This window comes from Microtus ochrogaster, chromosome 6 (genome assembly GCF_000317375.1).
Source record: "Microtus ochrogaster isolate Prairie Vole_2 chromosome 6, MicOch1.0, whole genome shotgun sequence".
NCBI lineage: Eukaryota > Metazoa > Chordata > Mammalia > Rodentia > Cricetidae > Microtus > Microtus ochrogaster.
In genome coordinates this window covers 59747303-59765528 of record NC_022013.1, presented here as the reverse complement: position 1 = coordinate 59765528, position 18226 = coordinate 59747303, and the positions used below count along the sequence as shown (strand labels likewise).

Genomic DNA, 18226 nt, shown 5'->3' with positions numbered 1-18226 from the left:
TGGCGGGCGGCTGCGCGGGAGGCCGGGGCTCGAGCGAGACGGGAGGCCAGGGGTTGCGCGGGGTCCTGGTGGCGCTCTTCTCCCGGGCGATCTAGGCGGCGCAAGAGCTCCGATCCAGGTCTTCACGGTTCCCTGGTCCTGTCGGCGTCCCGCGGTGGGAACCCTCTCTCGGGATAGATCCCGGTCCCTTCTGAGCCGCAGGCCGCGGAGCACAGGAAGAAGCCAGCCGGATCGCAGCCCTAAGTTGGCGGCTTCTATCTTCCATAGCGGTCAGGACCCGTAGCTGTTGCAAGCACCAACTTCCCTTCAACTATCTTTGGAGACGCTCCGAAAATGAGGCCAGGAAACCGGATTGTCCCAGTCGGGTGGGCACTGAGCACTTACATTTGAGTCTTATGAGATGGTCAGACCTGGTTAGAGAGAGTGTTTGTTCGAGGCTTCATCCAGCGGGGTCCTTTCCCACAAACACACTACTCTGGGAAGTACCTCTGCTGGCTTGCATATGGAGCTTTACGGTTCCCACTTAGGGTCGCCAAAGAACCTTCTCTTCGTTCCCCAGGATCATGCTGGCTAGAATGATGGTCATAGATACATTAGTGGCTCCTCTTTCCCAGGCGACTACCAGTGCCTGGGGCTCACCGGCCCATTTAATCACAATGGAATTTCAAAGTAAGAACCTCAAGTGTTTATTGATCTAAGTACTTCACAAATCCCTGGCGCTGTTTACCAGCCTACCAACCTCTGAGGGTTGTGCAGTTTTTCCCTATTTTTTAAAATAAAGAACAGAGACACAGACCTGAAAAGCAGAATCCTGGACGAACCTAGGGCCACTCTGTAGCGCCTGCTTTTGTGACCTTCATCCTGGACCGGCCATTCACTCTTTTAAATGTCTCCTTCAGGTTTCCTCACCTCCGTTTGCAAGGGAAAAGCCCCACACATTGGCTTAAGTATAAGCCCATGCTCCTAGCCTGGGCAGTCTACCACCTTCATGTGGGAGGTAGAATGGTAGTTTGTTGGTCATGCCATCCTACCTCACCTTACAGAAAAGAAAACTGTCAGTTCAACAAGTCCCTAAATCCGGACCGTGGTAGCGAGTGGTGGTTACAATTTGAAGTCAGATCTCCCAGGCTTCAGTTTCATCCTGGCTATATGCTGTGCGAGCTTGAACAAACTGCTCAGCTTCTCTGGGCCTGTCTTGGAGGTAAAATGAGAATTAGCAGTCACTGCAGATAAATCAAGAAAATACTTCTGATTGCATTAGAACCGTGTTGGGCCTGAAGTTCACTTGAGCAGATGTCCACCTCTGTATTCTTACATGGCATTTTTGGCTCACAGTGAGCGCCACGTGGGTTAGGTCTAGAGACTCCTCTGCTGAGTACAGCCCCAATGCCTCAAACCACTCAAGCAAGGCAGTGGACGTCTTTAGACATGTGCTATCTGGAATCAGACACCACTTTGCTGTCGCTTAGAAGTTCCTGGCTCCTGGAAATGAGTGGAGCATTATCTTTAGGCAGAGAGGAAGACAGGCTCCACTCACATGGTGCTATGCCCACCTTGCTGGTCTGCTCAGATCTGTGGCCGCTTCTGCACCTGAGGGCTGCTGCTGCTTCAGCGCCATCTGGAGCTCCATGGATTTCCTCCCAGAGAGCTGTGTTCATCCTGCTCATGTCCTCCTCATCATCACTTAAGCCCTGGCAATGCTTGAGCATGCATGGGAGCCTGTTTACGGTGGGCTGTTGTTCTCCAGTTGTTCCTATCCTGGGCAGTCCTAGATATTTGTGTGATTGTCATACCCAAGGTTCCACAGTCTTCCTTTATGCTGTCTATCCAGCGTTTCTTGGGCCTTCCTCTTTGCCTTATCCCATGAAGTCTTCCAAGTACTGCTATCTTCGGGTATCTGCTGTCCTTCATTCTCATAACATGGCTGAAGTATCTCAAGCGCCATTGCCGTATCCTGTAGTTTACTTCCTTCTGTAGATGGAGATGTTTCTTAATGTCATTGTTGCGTGTGTTCAGTTTAGTTCTCATGGCCTCACCAAAACACAAAGCAGTGGTTAGACTCGGGAGACTGAGGTTCATGCAGTGACACAAACTACAGTGTAACATATGGGATCCCACACAAAACAAAAATTTGGGAGCTGTTCTTCAAACATATTAAACTTCTAAGCAATGACCAGTAAAGGCTAAAGGCAATGGGCAGCTTCGGCTCTTGCATGCATGGAGCCTCCCTTGCTCCAGGGCAGTGTGGGGTCACTTTCCATGCCCCCAGGTGACACGCAGACTTACAGCTCACCCCAGTGCTTCACTTGCTCTTGCCATGAAAACTGTCACTTTCACACCATTCCTTCCTCTTCCTCTTCCTCTTCCTCCTCCTCCTCCTCTTCCTCCTCCTCCTCCTCCTCCTCTTCCTCCTCCTTCTTCCAGTTTTTTTGAAACAGGGCTTCTCTGTGTAGCTTTGGAACCTGTCCTGTAACTAGTTCTTGTAGACCAGGCTGGCCTTGAACTCACAGAGATCTGCCTGCCTCTGCCTCCCAAGTGCTGGGATTAAAGCTGTGTGCCACCACCGCCCAGCCCTCATTTTTAACAGAGGCAGGTTTTGAGCCAGGACACCAAAGGACACAACCCAGGCTCTTTACCCATCATTTCTTTGCTCACTGCTTCTTCTCTGACAACTGGAAAGGCCTGGGACTTTGTGACTTCCAGTGCCCAGCCCTTAAGGGATGCCTGGGGCTTTCTAGTGTCAGAACACATGCATATCGACGGAATGGAATCATGGCTGCAGGAATCTTGTCCTTCTGCTTGGATCAGTGTCACCCTTTTCTGTATGCCATCCATTGTGGCTTTTCTCTTGTTTGAACTGGCCTTTGATTGGGGTAAAGAGTCCCTACCAGAGGACTATGAGCAGGAAGGGGCATCAGTCTAGGCAACAGTGGGGCATAGGTCACAAAAGGATAGCCATCTTTCCAATTCTAGCCTCCATCCAGTTCTTCCTGCCTTGGGAACTCTGCACAGTAAGACCCTCTCTCTTGGAGGTCATTCTTGGCTGTTGAGTTCTGCTTCACTGATTCCAAGATAGACTTCCGCTCATGGCCATATTCTTAGTTTTCTTTAACCCCAAGGCCAGGATCAACGTAGTTCCGGGATTTTCTTAAACCCTGCATGTTTCCTCAATATCCAGTGATACTGTAATTGCATTCCCCATCCTTTGTCCTGATGAGGCGTTGTCTCACTCACTAGCCTATTAGCTCACAAGGTCAACTGAGGCTGTGGAGACAAGGGAGCGGCAGAGACTCTGAGTGAGGAGGATTAGTGCGGAGGGAGCTTACCTTAGTTCTTGGCAGGCAGCAAACATTGCCTTCTGCTTCAGGCTATTGTGGCAGTTTTTTAGGTCAGGGAGTGAGGGTTATCCCTGTCTAACTGCTACATTGTGTCAGCTGGAGGAGGAGGGGTGAGTGACACCTACCCTGTGGGGGTTCCTCATGCTGGGTCAGCAGTTCCTCAGGATACCTTTTCAGCACACAGGTTGTACATGTTCTGCCATTCAGTCTGTCTGAGCTGTGTGTCATCCCCCATCCCCCATCATTCTTCCTATTGCTCCCCCTCTTTCTGCTGAACCACAGGGGACACAGTGACCATGGTGGGACAGGAACTGTTCAAGCTTCTCTCCCTACATATTGAAAGAAGCTCCTTGACTTAAGAAGTCTCTGCTTGCCTATTCTCAGCCTTTCCTGGCTGGGCCTGTGCTCCCGCGGTCTGCACATAAGCTGAGCTTCCACGTGTACGAGTTAGGCATAAGGAACCTCCAGCTCCAGTGCTGGGGGCTGCTTGCTGGTGGCACCTGGCTTTGACAGAGGACCCCATTTCTGAAAGCCTGTGACTTTCTGACAGAGCCTGAGGCGCTTGGCCATGTCAGGTTCGATGTCTCCAAACCTTTCTGAGCCAGTGCATCCTTGCTCAGGGTTGGTGGCAGGTGAAAGGTTAGGGTGAGCCTTCATCAGTGGGAATGTATGCAGATGCCCCTGTGTGTTCTGTCTTCTTCTCCACGTATCTATTCTTACATGACCACAGTCTGAGTGGTTCCCATTGTCTCTGGGCACACCCTCAGGTTCTCATTTGACTTAGTCTCTACCTCCGAATACACCCACACTTGGGGGTGCTAGAAGTTAGTATTTGAATGCATGAATAGAACTAGGGTTCTTCACAATTCAGCCCATGATGAATGCCTTTGCACTCCCATGGGGGACAGCTATGTTAGGACCATCCGAAAGAGAACATGAGGTGAACGGAAGACAAAAAGGCATGCTAAGAGAAAAGGGTGCCCTCTGAGGAGGTCAGCACAGTCCCTTTGCTGCCAGAGAGGAAAGGGTGCCCTCTGAACTCAGGCCCTTTGCTGCTTCCGGAAGCTTGGGATAGGACATTGAGCTCCCAAGCCATGGGAGGACAGGAGGGGGAGGGGTTATGAGTTTGCCTCTAGGATGGAATCTGGCCTCCCATGGGGACTGGAACACTTGGCACATTCTCTTGGTTTCAGTCACTGTAAATAATCCCCTCTTCATGTAGAGCTAACGGGGAGCCTGGAGCATAGGGTTCAGCCTGCTTTCATCCCACCCATGTTGTTTCCATTTCCTCTCTTCCCAGCCCCTCTGGCTCCAGTGGGGAGCCTTAGGGGGTGGGCTGGGCTGGCCTTGGATTCTGGAAGCCAGCTGCTGCAGTTTGGTGCTCTCGCTTCTGTCCAGTTCCCGGGGGCTAGTGGAATAGGGGTCAGCCAGGGGTCTGAGAAGCCTCCTTATTCACCAGGGAACTCCCCCACGAGGCTATCTACATTTCAGATGCACCTTAGCCATCAAGAGGAAGTGTTGTCCATAAGGCCAGGTGCCAGCCAGGTGGGCAGGATGCACGGAAGGTGTAGGCCACTGCTCTGGTTCACTGTGGTTGGCCTCTGACAGCAAGGACACTGTCCCTGGGGAAGGCAGGGAGCAGCCCATAGGACTCTCCCAGATAGCCAAGAGCTTCTACTTAACTGAATAAAGTGTAGAGAGCCCCTTGCCATGTGAAGTGACACTCAAGGTCCCTAAGCCTCAGGTGGGCCTTCTCAGATACTTGTTGATGTGCATTTCCCAATTATCCCGGCCTGGCTCTGAACCTCATTGCTGGAAAGAAGGATTGGAGACCTCGTACAAGTGCATAGCACCCAGCAGCCCCAACCAAAGGCTGTCGTGGTATGGGGCGCTGATAATGCACCCCAATATGTAACATCCTAACCCCCTGGTGAATGTTACCTTGTATGGCAAAAGGAACCAGTAGATACAACTAAGTTAATGTTCTTACATTTTTTTGGAGAGTCCTGAGTTTAGCACCTGGCTTCAAAGAGGGCCAAAGGATGGAAGATTGATCCTCAGAACATATCTTTCCAAATGTTGTATAAAATAATCAAGAACATGGCGACTGTGGCTTGCATGTGGTGTTTCCCCTTAGAAACTCGGTTTGGAATTTGATCTCCATTGTGAGATCCAAGAGATGAGACTTGTAGGAAGTGGTTAGGACTCTGTCCTCATAAATGGATGGATTCGTTCATTCAACATTTGGCTAGGTTTCTTAAGCACCCATTGTCATGACCTGTGATATCCTGTGCTAAGCTGGGGATTCTTCTAGCAAGAAGGTCACTTCCTATCCAGTCTATGGTAAGATCTCTTAAGCACCTATGTCTTGACGTGTGATTTCCTGTGCTACCCTGGGACCCTGCAGAGAGGAGAGCTGTTTCTGTGTTGTAATAGGAGCAGCGAGGCTGCATCCCCGGCACCTGGCCGCCCGCATGGCTAGCTTTACCTGAAATAATTACACGGAAACTGTATTCTTTTAAACACTGCCTGGCCCATTAGTTCCAGTTTCTTATTGGCTAGATCTTACATATCGATCTAACCCATTTCTAATAATCTGTGTAGCTCCATGAGCTGGCTTACCAGGAAAGATCTTAACCTGTGTCTGTCTGGAGTGGGAGAATCATGGCGACTCCTTGACTCAGCTTCTTTCTCCCAACATTCTGTTCTGTTTACTCCACCCACCTAAGGGTTGGCCTATCAAATGGGCCTAGGCAGTTTCTTTATTAATTAACCAACGAAAGCAACAGATTAGAAAGAAATCACTCCCACATCAGTTCTGAGGAGAGCTGCACGTGAGAAGGTACTTTCCATGAGTTTCAGGGTGGTATGGCTGTTTCGCATCACCCATGGTGAATGACAAATCTTTACCGAATACAAAGGTGGTTTATGAAAAGGTATCAGTGTTTAGCTTCTTTAGGTTCAGGTAGTCTGGATACCCTGGTAGGTATTGGGGTACCCAACTGAAGGTCAGTCAACTCAAGAGTAGAACTGTAGTTCAATTCAACCCACAGTTGATTTGAAAAAAAAAAAATTAAAGGGCAGGTTGTAGGGAACAGGACCTGGAACTCTGAAACATCTTTGGGGTTATTGGGAGAACCCCATACCCCTCTGGTTCCAAGGACTACTTCATGTTTTATTTTAGCTTGTATGTTTCTGTTTTGAGACCATAGATCCTGAGTCCAAAGAGGCCACCGAGAATCCCGAGTTTCTCCAATCCACTAGCATGGTATAGCCCTCTGCTTGACCATTATTGCCTAGAGATGGACACACTGAGACTAAGAAGATGAGTAGGGAGAGAGACAGGCAGTCTCCTGGTTGGACAAGCCGTAAAAGGCTGCAGATCTGGCCTACCTTAAACAACTGTGACTTACAGCCCTGCCAACATTGATTTAAACATGCCTTGGGGAGGTTAGTGGAGAAGTTGGGGTGTGAGCTAAGTTTTCAAGAGATTCTCCAAGTCCATAGTCATGTATGTAATCTGAATGTTAGGGGCAGATTAAAACATCTTTTTGAGAACATGTGTATTTGGATGGCCAGTGTTTGACAAATCACATGAATGAAACCAGCATAGAGAAGAAGGTGGGTGTCCATGAGGCCCAAAAGATTGCCGACCTTTTGGTCGTAGTGAGACTGGGGAATGATTGTAGGAGTCCTGAGCCCTTTGCCTCTGACCTGACAGAGCGCCTAGATGCCAGCAGCATGCAGCATATCCCTTGTTCCTGACAGTGGCCCAGCTGCATGAAGTCAGGCTGCGGCCTTCATTCCTTTTCATCCATGTACTCTTCATTTGCAGAACTCTGTGGTGCTCTCAATGTCACCGTGTCCCCAGGACCTGTGGTTGACTACTTGGAAGGGGAAAATGCCACTCTCCTCTGCCATGTCTCCCAGAAGAGACGGAAGGACAGTTTGCTGGCTGTGCGCTGGTTCTTTGCCCCTGATGGCTCCCAGGAGGCCTTGATGGTGAAGATGACCAAGCTGCGGGTGATTCAGTACTATGGGAACTTCAGCCGTACTGCCAACCAACAGAGGCTGCGCCTGCTCGAGGAGCGTCGGGGCGTACTCTACAGGCTGTCTGTCCTCACCCTCCGGCCGGCAGATCAAGGGCAATATGTCTGCAAAGTCCAAGAGATCAGCAAGCACAGGAACAAGTGGACAGCCTGGTCCAACGGCTCCTCGGCAACAGAAATGAGAGGTAAGAGTGGCATCAGAGTCCCTGAGGAGGTGCAGAGTGTGGGAGGTCGGCGGTCCCCGCTTCTGTCATGATGTAAATGTTGGTTGGCTCACTGGCTCTGTTAGCAGAGTACAAGTCTCGCAGCCTCTGTGGGCCACAGGTCTGTGAGTCAAGCCATGCAGATGAGGATGGACCTTGGACACTGTGGCTGATGCCCAGTGTAGATGTGGAAGTAAGGTCAGAGGAGCGAGTGACTACCCCCGTGCACACCCTGCCTGAAATATTGGGCTATGTGTGCTGTCAGATAAAGAAAGCTGGACCCCACTTACAGCGGTCAGTATCTGTTAGAGGTCAGCCTGAACTGCGCTTGCTTGGACTTCTGAGATTTTGTGGTTCTGGGAGAGAATGAGGAAGTTGAGGGGAGGTCACTGCTTAGGACATCGTACACTGAGTCGGTTATGGGGAGCAATGGTCTTTGTTGCTTTTCTTGGTGGAGTGACCGAATACCAGACAGAAATCATTTAAGGGAGGAAAGATTTATTATGGTTTATTGTTTCAGTGTTCAGGATGCAGCCGCTTGACCCCATGCAGCGGGCCAGATCGTCATGCAGTGGGGGCATGGGTGGTGGAGGGCAGCTGCTCACAGGACAGTGAACACAAAGCCAAGGGCGTGGTAGAGTGGGGCTGGGCATGGTAGCCTCGAGGGACCCACCTCCAGGGACCCACTTTCTCCAGCTAGGTTCTACTGCCCATGGTGTCTACTAGCTCCTCAGTTAGTACCTGCAGCAGCTGGGGACCAAGCTTGCAACACTTGATCCTATGGGGACATTTCAGATTCAAAGGATAATGATATTGGAAAGTAAGTGGGGTCTTTGGTCCATGTGGAAGTGTCTAAGCATATAAGAAGTTTCCAGAGGCAGTATCCTTCCTTCCCACAGAGGCTGGAAGATGAGGTATTTTTAGATATGATCAGGTAGATCTGGTCTTTGGATACCTTGAGTTTTCTCAGGTGGGCACTGTTTGCCAAGTGTGTCATCACAGACACGGTGGCCTTGAAGTGACCCTGTCTGTTCAACTGTCCCCAGGCCAAGGCTGAGCCTAATTGGGAAACATCGCAAGGAACTAGACTAGACTTTAATTAGGAAAGAAACCTTTGTGGATGCCCAGCCCATTGTTCAGGGCTATGTCTCTGTGACCGCCTTAACTAGGGCAACCTGGAACCCTAAAACAGGTGCATGATGGGAGGACCTGCTATAAACGTCTAGCCCTGTAAATGGAGCAGCTGCATGCTTCTGATCTGTGGCCAGGCTTGTCTCAGCTAGCTGTGAAGTTTGAAAGTCAGGAAGGGTAAAGGCCCCAGGCTGGCCCTCCCTTCTACAGGCAGATAGGGAGTGAGTTTGCATTTTCCAAATATCTTGGCTACCAAACACCATGTGGGAAGGCTGTCATTTTTATCTCCAGTGTTCAGTGTTCTAATCAAGAAGACACCTCTGGCAATTTCAATGCCTTTCTGTAGTGCACTCAAATTGTGTCTTTGATAGTGTCAAACTTGGATAAAAATTCCACTCAGGATCAAGAGATTCACAGAGAAAAGCTGATTGTTTAAAATATGAGAGAGAGGCTAATCTTATCAAACACAATATATAATATTAAAGCCTTTAAGCTACATTGTTTGGGTAAGCATTTTGAAAGGGGACTTTTTCTTTCATTTGTGGAAGGTGTTTTTTGCAGCCCTGTGTAATAAGGGACATGTTAAAGGGAGCTAATCCGTGTGGGAGGTCTTTGAAGCAGCCACTTGTCTTTGGGCCTGGTGTTATGGTTTGTGGTATGATGTATTTGCAAAAATGGCTTTCCCTCCTTAAGCAAATTAATTCAAGAAAACAAATGGCTGCTAATATAAATATGTTTTTTGGCAAAGAAAACAAGAGCAAAGAACTTTAGTGGCTGAGGACACAAGCCACAAAGATGATGTCTAGGCGCTACAACATGAGATCATGACTGTGTGCGTGTGCCTGTGCATGTGTGCGTGTGTGTGTTCAATGTGCACGTCCACGTGTCCAATATATCCTGGAGTCATGTGCTAAACCTCTTGGCAGTGGCAAATACTACCAATTATCCTATGTAAAAAGTCCTCCTGCCTTTAAGTAAGCAATCATCCAGTTTATTATTTCATGTGAACCGGCTTTAAGTGAATGAAGCCAGGCTCCTTCCACAATGTTTATTTGAAAACTTGTTCCAAAACTCCAAGGTAGTTTGCAAGACTTCCCCAGAAAGAAGGATCTTTCCCCTTCCTCTCCCCACTCTTCCTCCTCCTCCTCCCGTCTTTGATCCTCCCATTTCTCCTCCTTGGCTCCCTTTCCCTTTGCTCATTTTCTTTTATACTTTTTCTCTTTTTCTTTTTGAAATAGAATGACATTCCATTGTGTGTCGGTTCCACATTTTCACTACCCACTGTCAGTTTGTGGACATATGGGTGGATTCTTTCACCAGCTACTATGACTAGGGCGGTAATGAAAATGGCTGAACAGTGTCTTACCAGGAGCATAGAAAGACCTTTAGGTATATGCCTAACGGAGCGGTAGAGCCAGGTCATATGGTAGATCTAGTTTTGCTTTTTTTGGGAAACTCCCATACCGATTTCCAAAGAGACTTTGCTCTTTTAGACATCCACCAACACCATGTAAGCATCCCCCTCCCCCGTGTCCAAGGGGCTAGTTTTCATTATTTGTGCTCCCAGGGCCCTTCTGAGTGGCTGCAATGGAGCCTTTGATGTGGTTTTAATCTGTGTTTTCTTGATGGCTAAGGATCTTGAACATGTGAAAGTGTTTACTGGCCATTGTGTTCCCCCCTGAGAACTTTCTATTCAGTTCCACAGTCCACTTTTCAGTCGTGTTGTTTTCTGGGTATTTAATTCTTTGAGTTCTTGGTATGGTCCAGACACAAATCTTCTGTATAGCTACAAAGATTTTCTTCCATTCTGTGGGTTGTCTATTCACTTAGTTGAGACCACCAGCCCCAAAATAATGACATGGAAACTTATTATTAATTATGAATGCTCAGCCGTAGCTTAGGCTTGTTTTTTAACTAGTTCTTATTAACAAATTAATCCATACTTTTAAATCTACATGCTGGCACATGGTCATTACCTCATCTCCATATTGCCCATCCTGCTTCCTCCGTGTCTGACTGGCAACCCCAGCATGCCTAGATTCCTTCTCCTCTTCCTTTCTCTCCCTGAAAACCAGAAATTGTGCCTATTCTTTCCTGCCTAGCCATTGGCCATTCAGCCTTTCATTACACCAATCACAGCAACAAATCTTCACACAGTGTACAAATATTCCGCAACATAGTTGACTCTTTATTTTGTTGGGCAGAAGCTTTTTAGTTTCCCAAGGTCCTATTTGTTAACGGTTGGTCTTCATTCCTGTACAGCCAGAGTCCTATCCACAAGATTCTTATCTATGCATGTTCCCTACTTGTTTCTCTAAGCAGTTTGGGCTATCAGGTCTTATATTGAAGTTCTTTATCCATTTGGAGATGAGTTTAGTGTAGGGTGGTAAAGATGTAGTTTTATTTTTTCTGTATGTTGCAGTCATGGTTTTTCAACACTATTTTTGAAGGTTCTGTCTTTTCCCCAGTGTATTTTTTGGTGTTTCTGCCAAAGATCAGGTAGCTGTCATCATGTAGAGTGTATCAGGCTCTTCTAATCTTTTCCAATGATCTACGTGCCTGTTGTGTGTCAGTACCAGGCTGTTTTTGTTGCTATGGCTTTGCAGTGTGATTTGAAATCAGGCATGGTGACACCTCCTTTTGTTCAGCATTGCTTTGACTTGATCTTCTTTTGTGTTTCTACACACATTTTGAGATTGTTTTTCTTATGTCTGTGAAGAAAGGACCTGGTATTTTGATTGAGATTGCAATGTATCTAATCTTTTGACTGCTTTGGTACTGTTTTAGTTCCTGTTCTATGGCTGTGAAGAGGCACCATGAACAAGAAAATTCTTATAAAAGAGAGCATTTAACTCAGGGCTGGCTTATAGTTTCAGAGGGTTAGTACATGATCATCATGGCAGGACAGACAGACGTGGCACTGGAGCAGTCGCTAAGAGTTTTATAGCCTGATATGCAGGCAGTAGGCAGAGAGAGAGTGAGAGACACTGGGCCTGGCACGCATGGGTTATAGAAACCTCAAAGCCTACTTACAGTGATACATCTCCTCCAGGCCACACCTTCTCCAAGACCAAAGACCACACTTCCTAATCTTCCCCGAAGAGTTCCACTACATGGTGACTAAACATTCAAGTATATGAGCTTATGGGGTCATTCTCATTTAAGCCTCTACAAGTAGAGTAGCTGTTTTCATAGTATTAATTCTGTTGGTGCATGGATTGAGGTCTGTCCCTCTTCCAGTATCTTCCTTGATTTCTTCAGTATGTTCAAGTTTTCACTGCAAATGTCCTTTGTTTCCTACTTAGATTTATTCCAATGTATTTTGTTTTAATTTTTATGACTATTGTGGATTGAATTGTTAAGTTTTCCTAACTTTTTTTTAGTACTTTTGTCATATATATACATACATATATGTATATTTAGAGAGAGAGATACATATGTATATGCATATGAAGGCTACTGATTTTTATGTGTTAATTTTGTATCCTGTCACTTTGTTAGAAAGTATTTATCAGCCCTTTTTGGTGGAATTTTTATGAACTCTTATTTATAGAATCAAGTCATATGCAGATAGGAATACTTTGCCTTTCTCTTTTCCTAATTGTATGCCTTTCATTTCTTGTCTTATTGCTGTAGCTAAAACTTCGAGCACTATACTAAACCACACAAATACTTCATATTTTATGGTGATTTGTGTAGTCTAACTTGTCATTATTTTCCATTGTGGTATTCCTTTTTCAGAAGCTGTTTTTATTCAGAAGTTGCAATTTACACTTGATTAATTATACAGAGTACCCTTTGGTGTCTAATCTTGGAAAGTATTTCCAATTACACGCTTATAAAAGTATTTATAATTTTCTCTTACACTTTAAATGTTAAAAACGTCATTTTTATCTCCTTAAGATCCATTTTTATATAAAGATAAATTATTTTTGTTTCCTACTATTCCAATTATTAGAGGGTAAGATAAGTTCTCCTATTGAAAGTGTTTCAGTTTTTCTTATGTATTTCATTATTCTTATGTGATTTATCTTTAAGATAATTTTGAGAAACAACTTACCTAGTTTTGTGGATATTGTTTAATGTTTTGACTGGCATATTGACTTTTAAAACTGTTATTGTGTTGATAAGTGCAATTACATTTTTTGTGTGTTTTGTGCTGCTATGAAAAATGCCTGAGGTTGGGGTTTTGATAAAGAAATGGGTTTATATAATTCACAGCATTATAGACTATGAGTCCAAGATTGGGTGGCTGCATCTGCTTGGCTGCTGCACAGTGTGACAGTGGGCATCATGACGGGCACATGTGCAAGGAGCAGTGTTTACATGGTGAGACAGGAAACCAGAGGGAAAGTCTAAGCCATGCTTGCTCTTTCTGTAACAGTCAGCTTTAAAGGAAACAAACCGGGGCCTGAAAAAAAATTAGTCCCTTCTGAGGGCAGCACCCAATAACTTACGACATGTTTCCATTTCTTCAAGGTTCCAATACCTCTGAGAGTCCTTAGATGGGGACCAAGCCTCTGGCACCCAAATTCCTGGAGAGAAAACTCATAATCATAGATCCATTTTGCACATCTTTGCTATGTAGCTGTTCTTATCCAGGAGCCCTGTATTCCTTTGTCTATTCCAGCTTTATAAGCACCTTATGAAAAAAAGTGCCCACATATGACTCCTGAGCATTTTTATTTTGTTTACTCCTCAATCTTTCATTGTTGTTACTAAAATCCAGTCCTCCCTTCGTGTGTGCACACACAGTTTGGTTGCTAGCAAGTATGGAGTTTGACTTTTGTTGACTTGCTTTTGGCAGCGCATGGGGTTCTGTGTACTTCAGGTGTGGTCTTTTCATTTGTTTCTCAGTGTGTCTGTGACTGTGTGTGTGTGTGTGTGTGTGTGTGTGTGTGTGTGTGTGTGTGTGTGTGTTTTAATCTGTGTCCCAGTGGCCAGTACTTTAAACCATTTGCCTATGTCCTTTTTGTACAATTCTACTATGAATTTAACTTCTCTGTTTGGGTTTCCTTCCTGATCACATGTTCTATTAGAGACTGTTAGAGACTTGGTTGCCTTAGGGAAAAAAAGCCAGATTTGAGATATCTGTGATCCTTACTAATCCACTCACCAGAAAGGTCATTAGGGTTGTCCTGGAGAACCTTTCCCTTTGGAGTTTCTAAAGTCCTTAGTGAGACATCCGTTCTCTAAGTCTGTCAGAGAGAGAAAGCATGTCAGGTATAGTGACATTCACACACTTTCAACCATCTGGCATTCCTCTTCTTTAGGATTTCCCATCTTCCTTAGCTATAATTACTTCTGCGCCTGTGAGTGGCCATCCCACAGAAAGGACAGAGTGGTGTTTTTTTTTCCCCCTTGGAAGGGGAGGGAGGAGAATAGGAATTCTTCTGGCTGTAAAGGGTCATTGCTAGGAAGCCCAATCCAGGCCATTGAGTAGATGAAAGGCATGGATATTGTTGGGGCACAACAACCAAGGCTCATGCTCGTGGAGTAGGGTACTTAGGTAGTATTCAAAGTGTTTATGTGTCTCATGATGCAGTCAGGTCTGATATCACGGCACCATTCATATCACTGGGCTCTGGTTTGCATCTTAGAATGGGAGAGCTAGGGAAAGCTGATATCCAGGGACCAACTGCGAAACTTTCACCCTGCCCTACCCACACCCATGCTGCATCCTGTGGATGGTGGATTCCTGTGCTTGTTAAATGCACTACGAATATCATACACAATACAAACGGGAGCAACAGCAGTGAGAAGTCACGATCCAAACGATCAGCATACCCCAATACTTTCAGCTCCCCTTGCCTAACTTTGTTCTGGGTCTGTGCCTGTGCTTTTTCCCTAGGTCGGGCCAGACCCTGGAGCCTGTGTGCGTGAAAGGAGTCGCAGTTTAGTGGAGTAAGCCCTATGCTAACAGAGCTGCTTGCTGTTTTACATTTTCAGTGGAAAATTATTAAGCTGTGACAGAGATCAGGGATTTTGAAATGCGGGGAAATAGACAAGGGGCCCTGTCAGGAAATCATGTGCTGGATTTTGGCAGTCGCTCCTGGATGCTCTCAAGGTTGCTAGTGTGATGTGACGCAAATCCATAGGCAGGAATGATGAGTAAACACTTGCGCCTCCTGAGGACCATGAAGTCAGGCTCGGCTTATCGTAGAAAATCCATCAGAGCTGATAAATGTGTGAGTGGAATCTTTCTTGTAAGAATGCAAAAGCCAAGGCGACGTGTGAGGCGCCACGTGCCATGTGCCACTTGCTGGGTGACAAACCCTGCTTAGAGAGAACTGGGACTAAGGCGTCCTCCGTGGTGCAGGGTGTCAGAGTGCTGCTGACCCTGTGCAAACATCAGGTCAATGTTAGGTTTGAGTGCACTTAGCTGTTTTACCAATGGTCTTAAAAAGGGTGCTCATATCACCCTAATGAATTTTCAGAAAATACAAAATTGAGAAATGCTCTTTTTTTTAAAAAAAAAAAAAACATTGATGAGGAGTACAGCATAATAAAAATGATTCCAGGGAGGTAGGAAAAACAGGCAGGAAATAACAAAATGAGATTCAATTTGAAGGCAGGCAGAGTAATACATTGGGGGCACATGAATCTTAAGCAATGTAGGATCGTCATCAGGAGGCTGTCTCCATGAAGGGATAATGGAAAGCGATTATATGATCTTGTGCAATGTGATACCATGGTGTGTCAGCTGTTGTCACTTGTATGCTTGAACGAATTAGCCTGACATCTCTCGGAAGTCAGGCAAGTGGGCCAGGCCCTGTATGGGTGACATTTTGTGAGACCATGCAATGAACTCTGAGAACACATTTCCAAAAACATTGATACAATCAAAAAAGAAAGATAAAGGTAAGGAAATAAATGGCAGTCCTGAGAGAAAATCTGCTCTTTCAGTCCATGAAGCTGTGGTTGGCTTAGTGAAGAAGTTGCATTGAAAACAGGCCTTCTGGTGCTCATTTCTTTGAGTATGTACCTTAGTTCACTTTTTTTGTCGTGGTAACAAATTGCCTGAGACTGGGTAACTCATAAATAATAGAGATTTATTTAGTTCACGTTTCCAGAGGCCAAGAAGTCAAGAGCATGTTGCTGGCACCATTGAGGGCTTCCTGTTCATCAGTGTGTTCCAGGGCAGAGGACTCACTTTTATAACAGAGCCATCCTTGTATAACCCAACTTATTGGTCATGTCATTGATCAGTGAATGGATTTGGGAGGGCCCTATCCAATCACCTCTCTAAAGTCCTACCTTTTAGTATTGCTGTATTGGTGGCCAAGTTGCCAGTGCAAGAACTTTTGTGGGATACAGTCAGATCACAGCAGCATCAATAAAGTTACTAAGCCATTAAAATTCTTGGGGGTCTGGAAGCACATGGGTGGATGATTCATTCTGCAGAATGGACGGTCCATTGTGAGTTCAGTGGTGAAAGACACAGGACACCATGGAAATTCAGAGGGCCCCTTGCAGGCCAAGAGAAGGGGCAGTGCTGGGGCCAACACTGATGGCTTATGATGGGGTATTGATAACTAGGGGATTACAGAATGGCTCACAAAGGTGCCTGTAGAGAACATTAATGAGTTTCCATTGGATGTCACAGCCTTGCCTGATAGAAGACTTTACTGGAGAGTGTGGATTCCCAACTGTGTGAGGAGCTTTCCGCCATGGAAAACTGTCACGCATCCCACAGCTTCAGGTAGCTCTACCTGTTGGCTGACTGAAACATGGGTTTGAGGAACAAGATGAAAGGAGCAGAGACTGTTTTTCATAGTTCAAAGGGGTGTTAAATTTGGCCAAAGGAAAAGAGCGGTGCTAAGGTGTCAGGTGAGAAACATTTGCTAATGGACCAATTGGGGTTATGAGAGAGGTCTTTGGGACCTCAGGGTTGGGTGGAGCCCAGACAAGAGGTATGGTTTGAAAGGTTCCTCCCGGGTACCCATATATGTAAGCCTGCAGTTTCTTCCCAGGGTACCCATATATGTGGGCCCGCAGTTTCTTCCTGGGGTACCCATATATGTGGGCCTGCAGTTTTCTGTGGTTTCACCGTTGTGAGCTGATCTCTCTGTTTTGAATGGGTGAAGGTTTCTAGGAGTCGGTAAGGTGGTCAACGATGGGGCTGTGGGAAACACCAATATTGGGGCAATGGAAGGGTACAGTTTGGCTTGGTGTCCGCTGTATGGGCTTTTTTGGTCTGGTGGTAGAATTTGCTTTTCTCTTGTTGTGATAAAACACTTTGAACAAGAAGCAGTTTAGGGGAAGGTGGGGTTTATTTGGCTTACATTTCCAGGACACAATCCATCATCAACTGATGCTAGGGAAAGAAATCAGGTAGAAACCTGAAGCAGAACCCATGGAGTAAGGCTGCTCACTGGCTCATGCCCAGTTGCCTTCCTTATGCAGCCTAGGCCCACCTGCCTAGGGATGGTGCCGCCCATGGTGGGCCAGGCTCTCTCACATCTGTCATCAGTCAAGATAATCTCTCACAGGCGTGGACATGGGTAAATTGAATCTGGACAATTTCTCCACTGAGGCTTCCTTTTCCTGGGTAACTCTAGGCTGTGTCAAGTTGACAAGAAGCAAACCAGTACAGGGGTATTTGGCATGTTCTAAGTTGGAATGGATTTTTGTATCCTGCAAACATGATAGGTAGCCCAGTAGATTTCCAAATGCCATTGGCTTTTGGCACCCACAGGCATAAAATGAAACAAAATAAGAAATGAAGAAACCAAAATAGAGCTCCGAAGGGTTTTACCAAGGTAGGTAGTGATTGGATAATCATCCTACATATCCCTGTCAAAACAAACAAACAAAAAACTGAGAGCTTTGGATGTCTCCTAAGAGTGAGACAAAGCATGCTTGTTCTCTTTAGGGTAAAATTCCATGATCACCTTGGAAATGAGGCTAAGACTCCATATTCCAAGGGGTTCAAAATCTCTCATACGTGTGAGAAATATGGTCAACTGAGTATCCTTTGGTGGTTTTTCAGTCAAGTTTTTGCAGCCTGTGGAATCAGAGGCAGTCCAATATTTGAGATGAAATACTTCCCCGCCCTCTGCCCCGTGTTCGGAGGGAGCTCCCTTCATCAATAGTGCAATGCTCGGAACAGCAGCAACCTGCAGACTTCTGCAGTTTAAGCAGGGTTTTACACTAACCACAAACAGCACAGCTGAAGGAGCCAGACTGTTGGTTGATTTAAGGTTGCATAAGTCAGTTTTCAATGGGAAAATGCTGTTACCTTAAAAGTTTAGTGGCGGAGCTAACAAGATGACTCAGTGTGTAAAGCATCTGCCAGGCAAATGTGAAGACCTGCATTCCATTCCCAAGAACCCACCTGAAAACTGCATCCAGAGGGAAGTCTGCCCCAGCACATCTCTGGGGAGATGAGAGGTGAAAACAGCAGAATCCTTGGAGCTTTCTGACAGCTACCTGGGTTTCCACAGTGGCAAACGGGAAATCCCACCTCAACAGCACAGAGAGTCAGGCACAACAGCCAGGTCTT

At 46.1% G+C, this 18226-nt stretch overlaps 1 protein-coding gene across 1 annotated transcript in view; it reads left to right on the top strand.

Annotated features, from left to right (window-relative positions):
- Positions 1-7154: 7154 nt before the first annotated feature.
- The window catches only part of Vstm4 (V-set and transmembrane domain containing 4), a 76578-nt gene continuing 65506 nt past the window's right edge, over positions 7155-18226 (top strand). The window contains exon 1 of the mRNA XM_005348672.3: positions 7155-7572. Within this exon, the coding sequence (XP_005348729.3) occupies positions 7155-7572 (418 nt within the window). The remainder of the gene's footprint in view (positions 7573-18226) is intronic.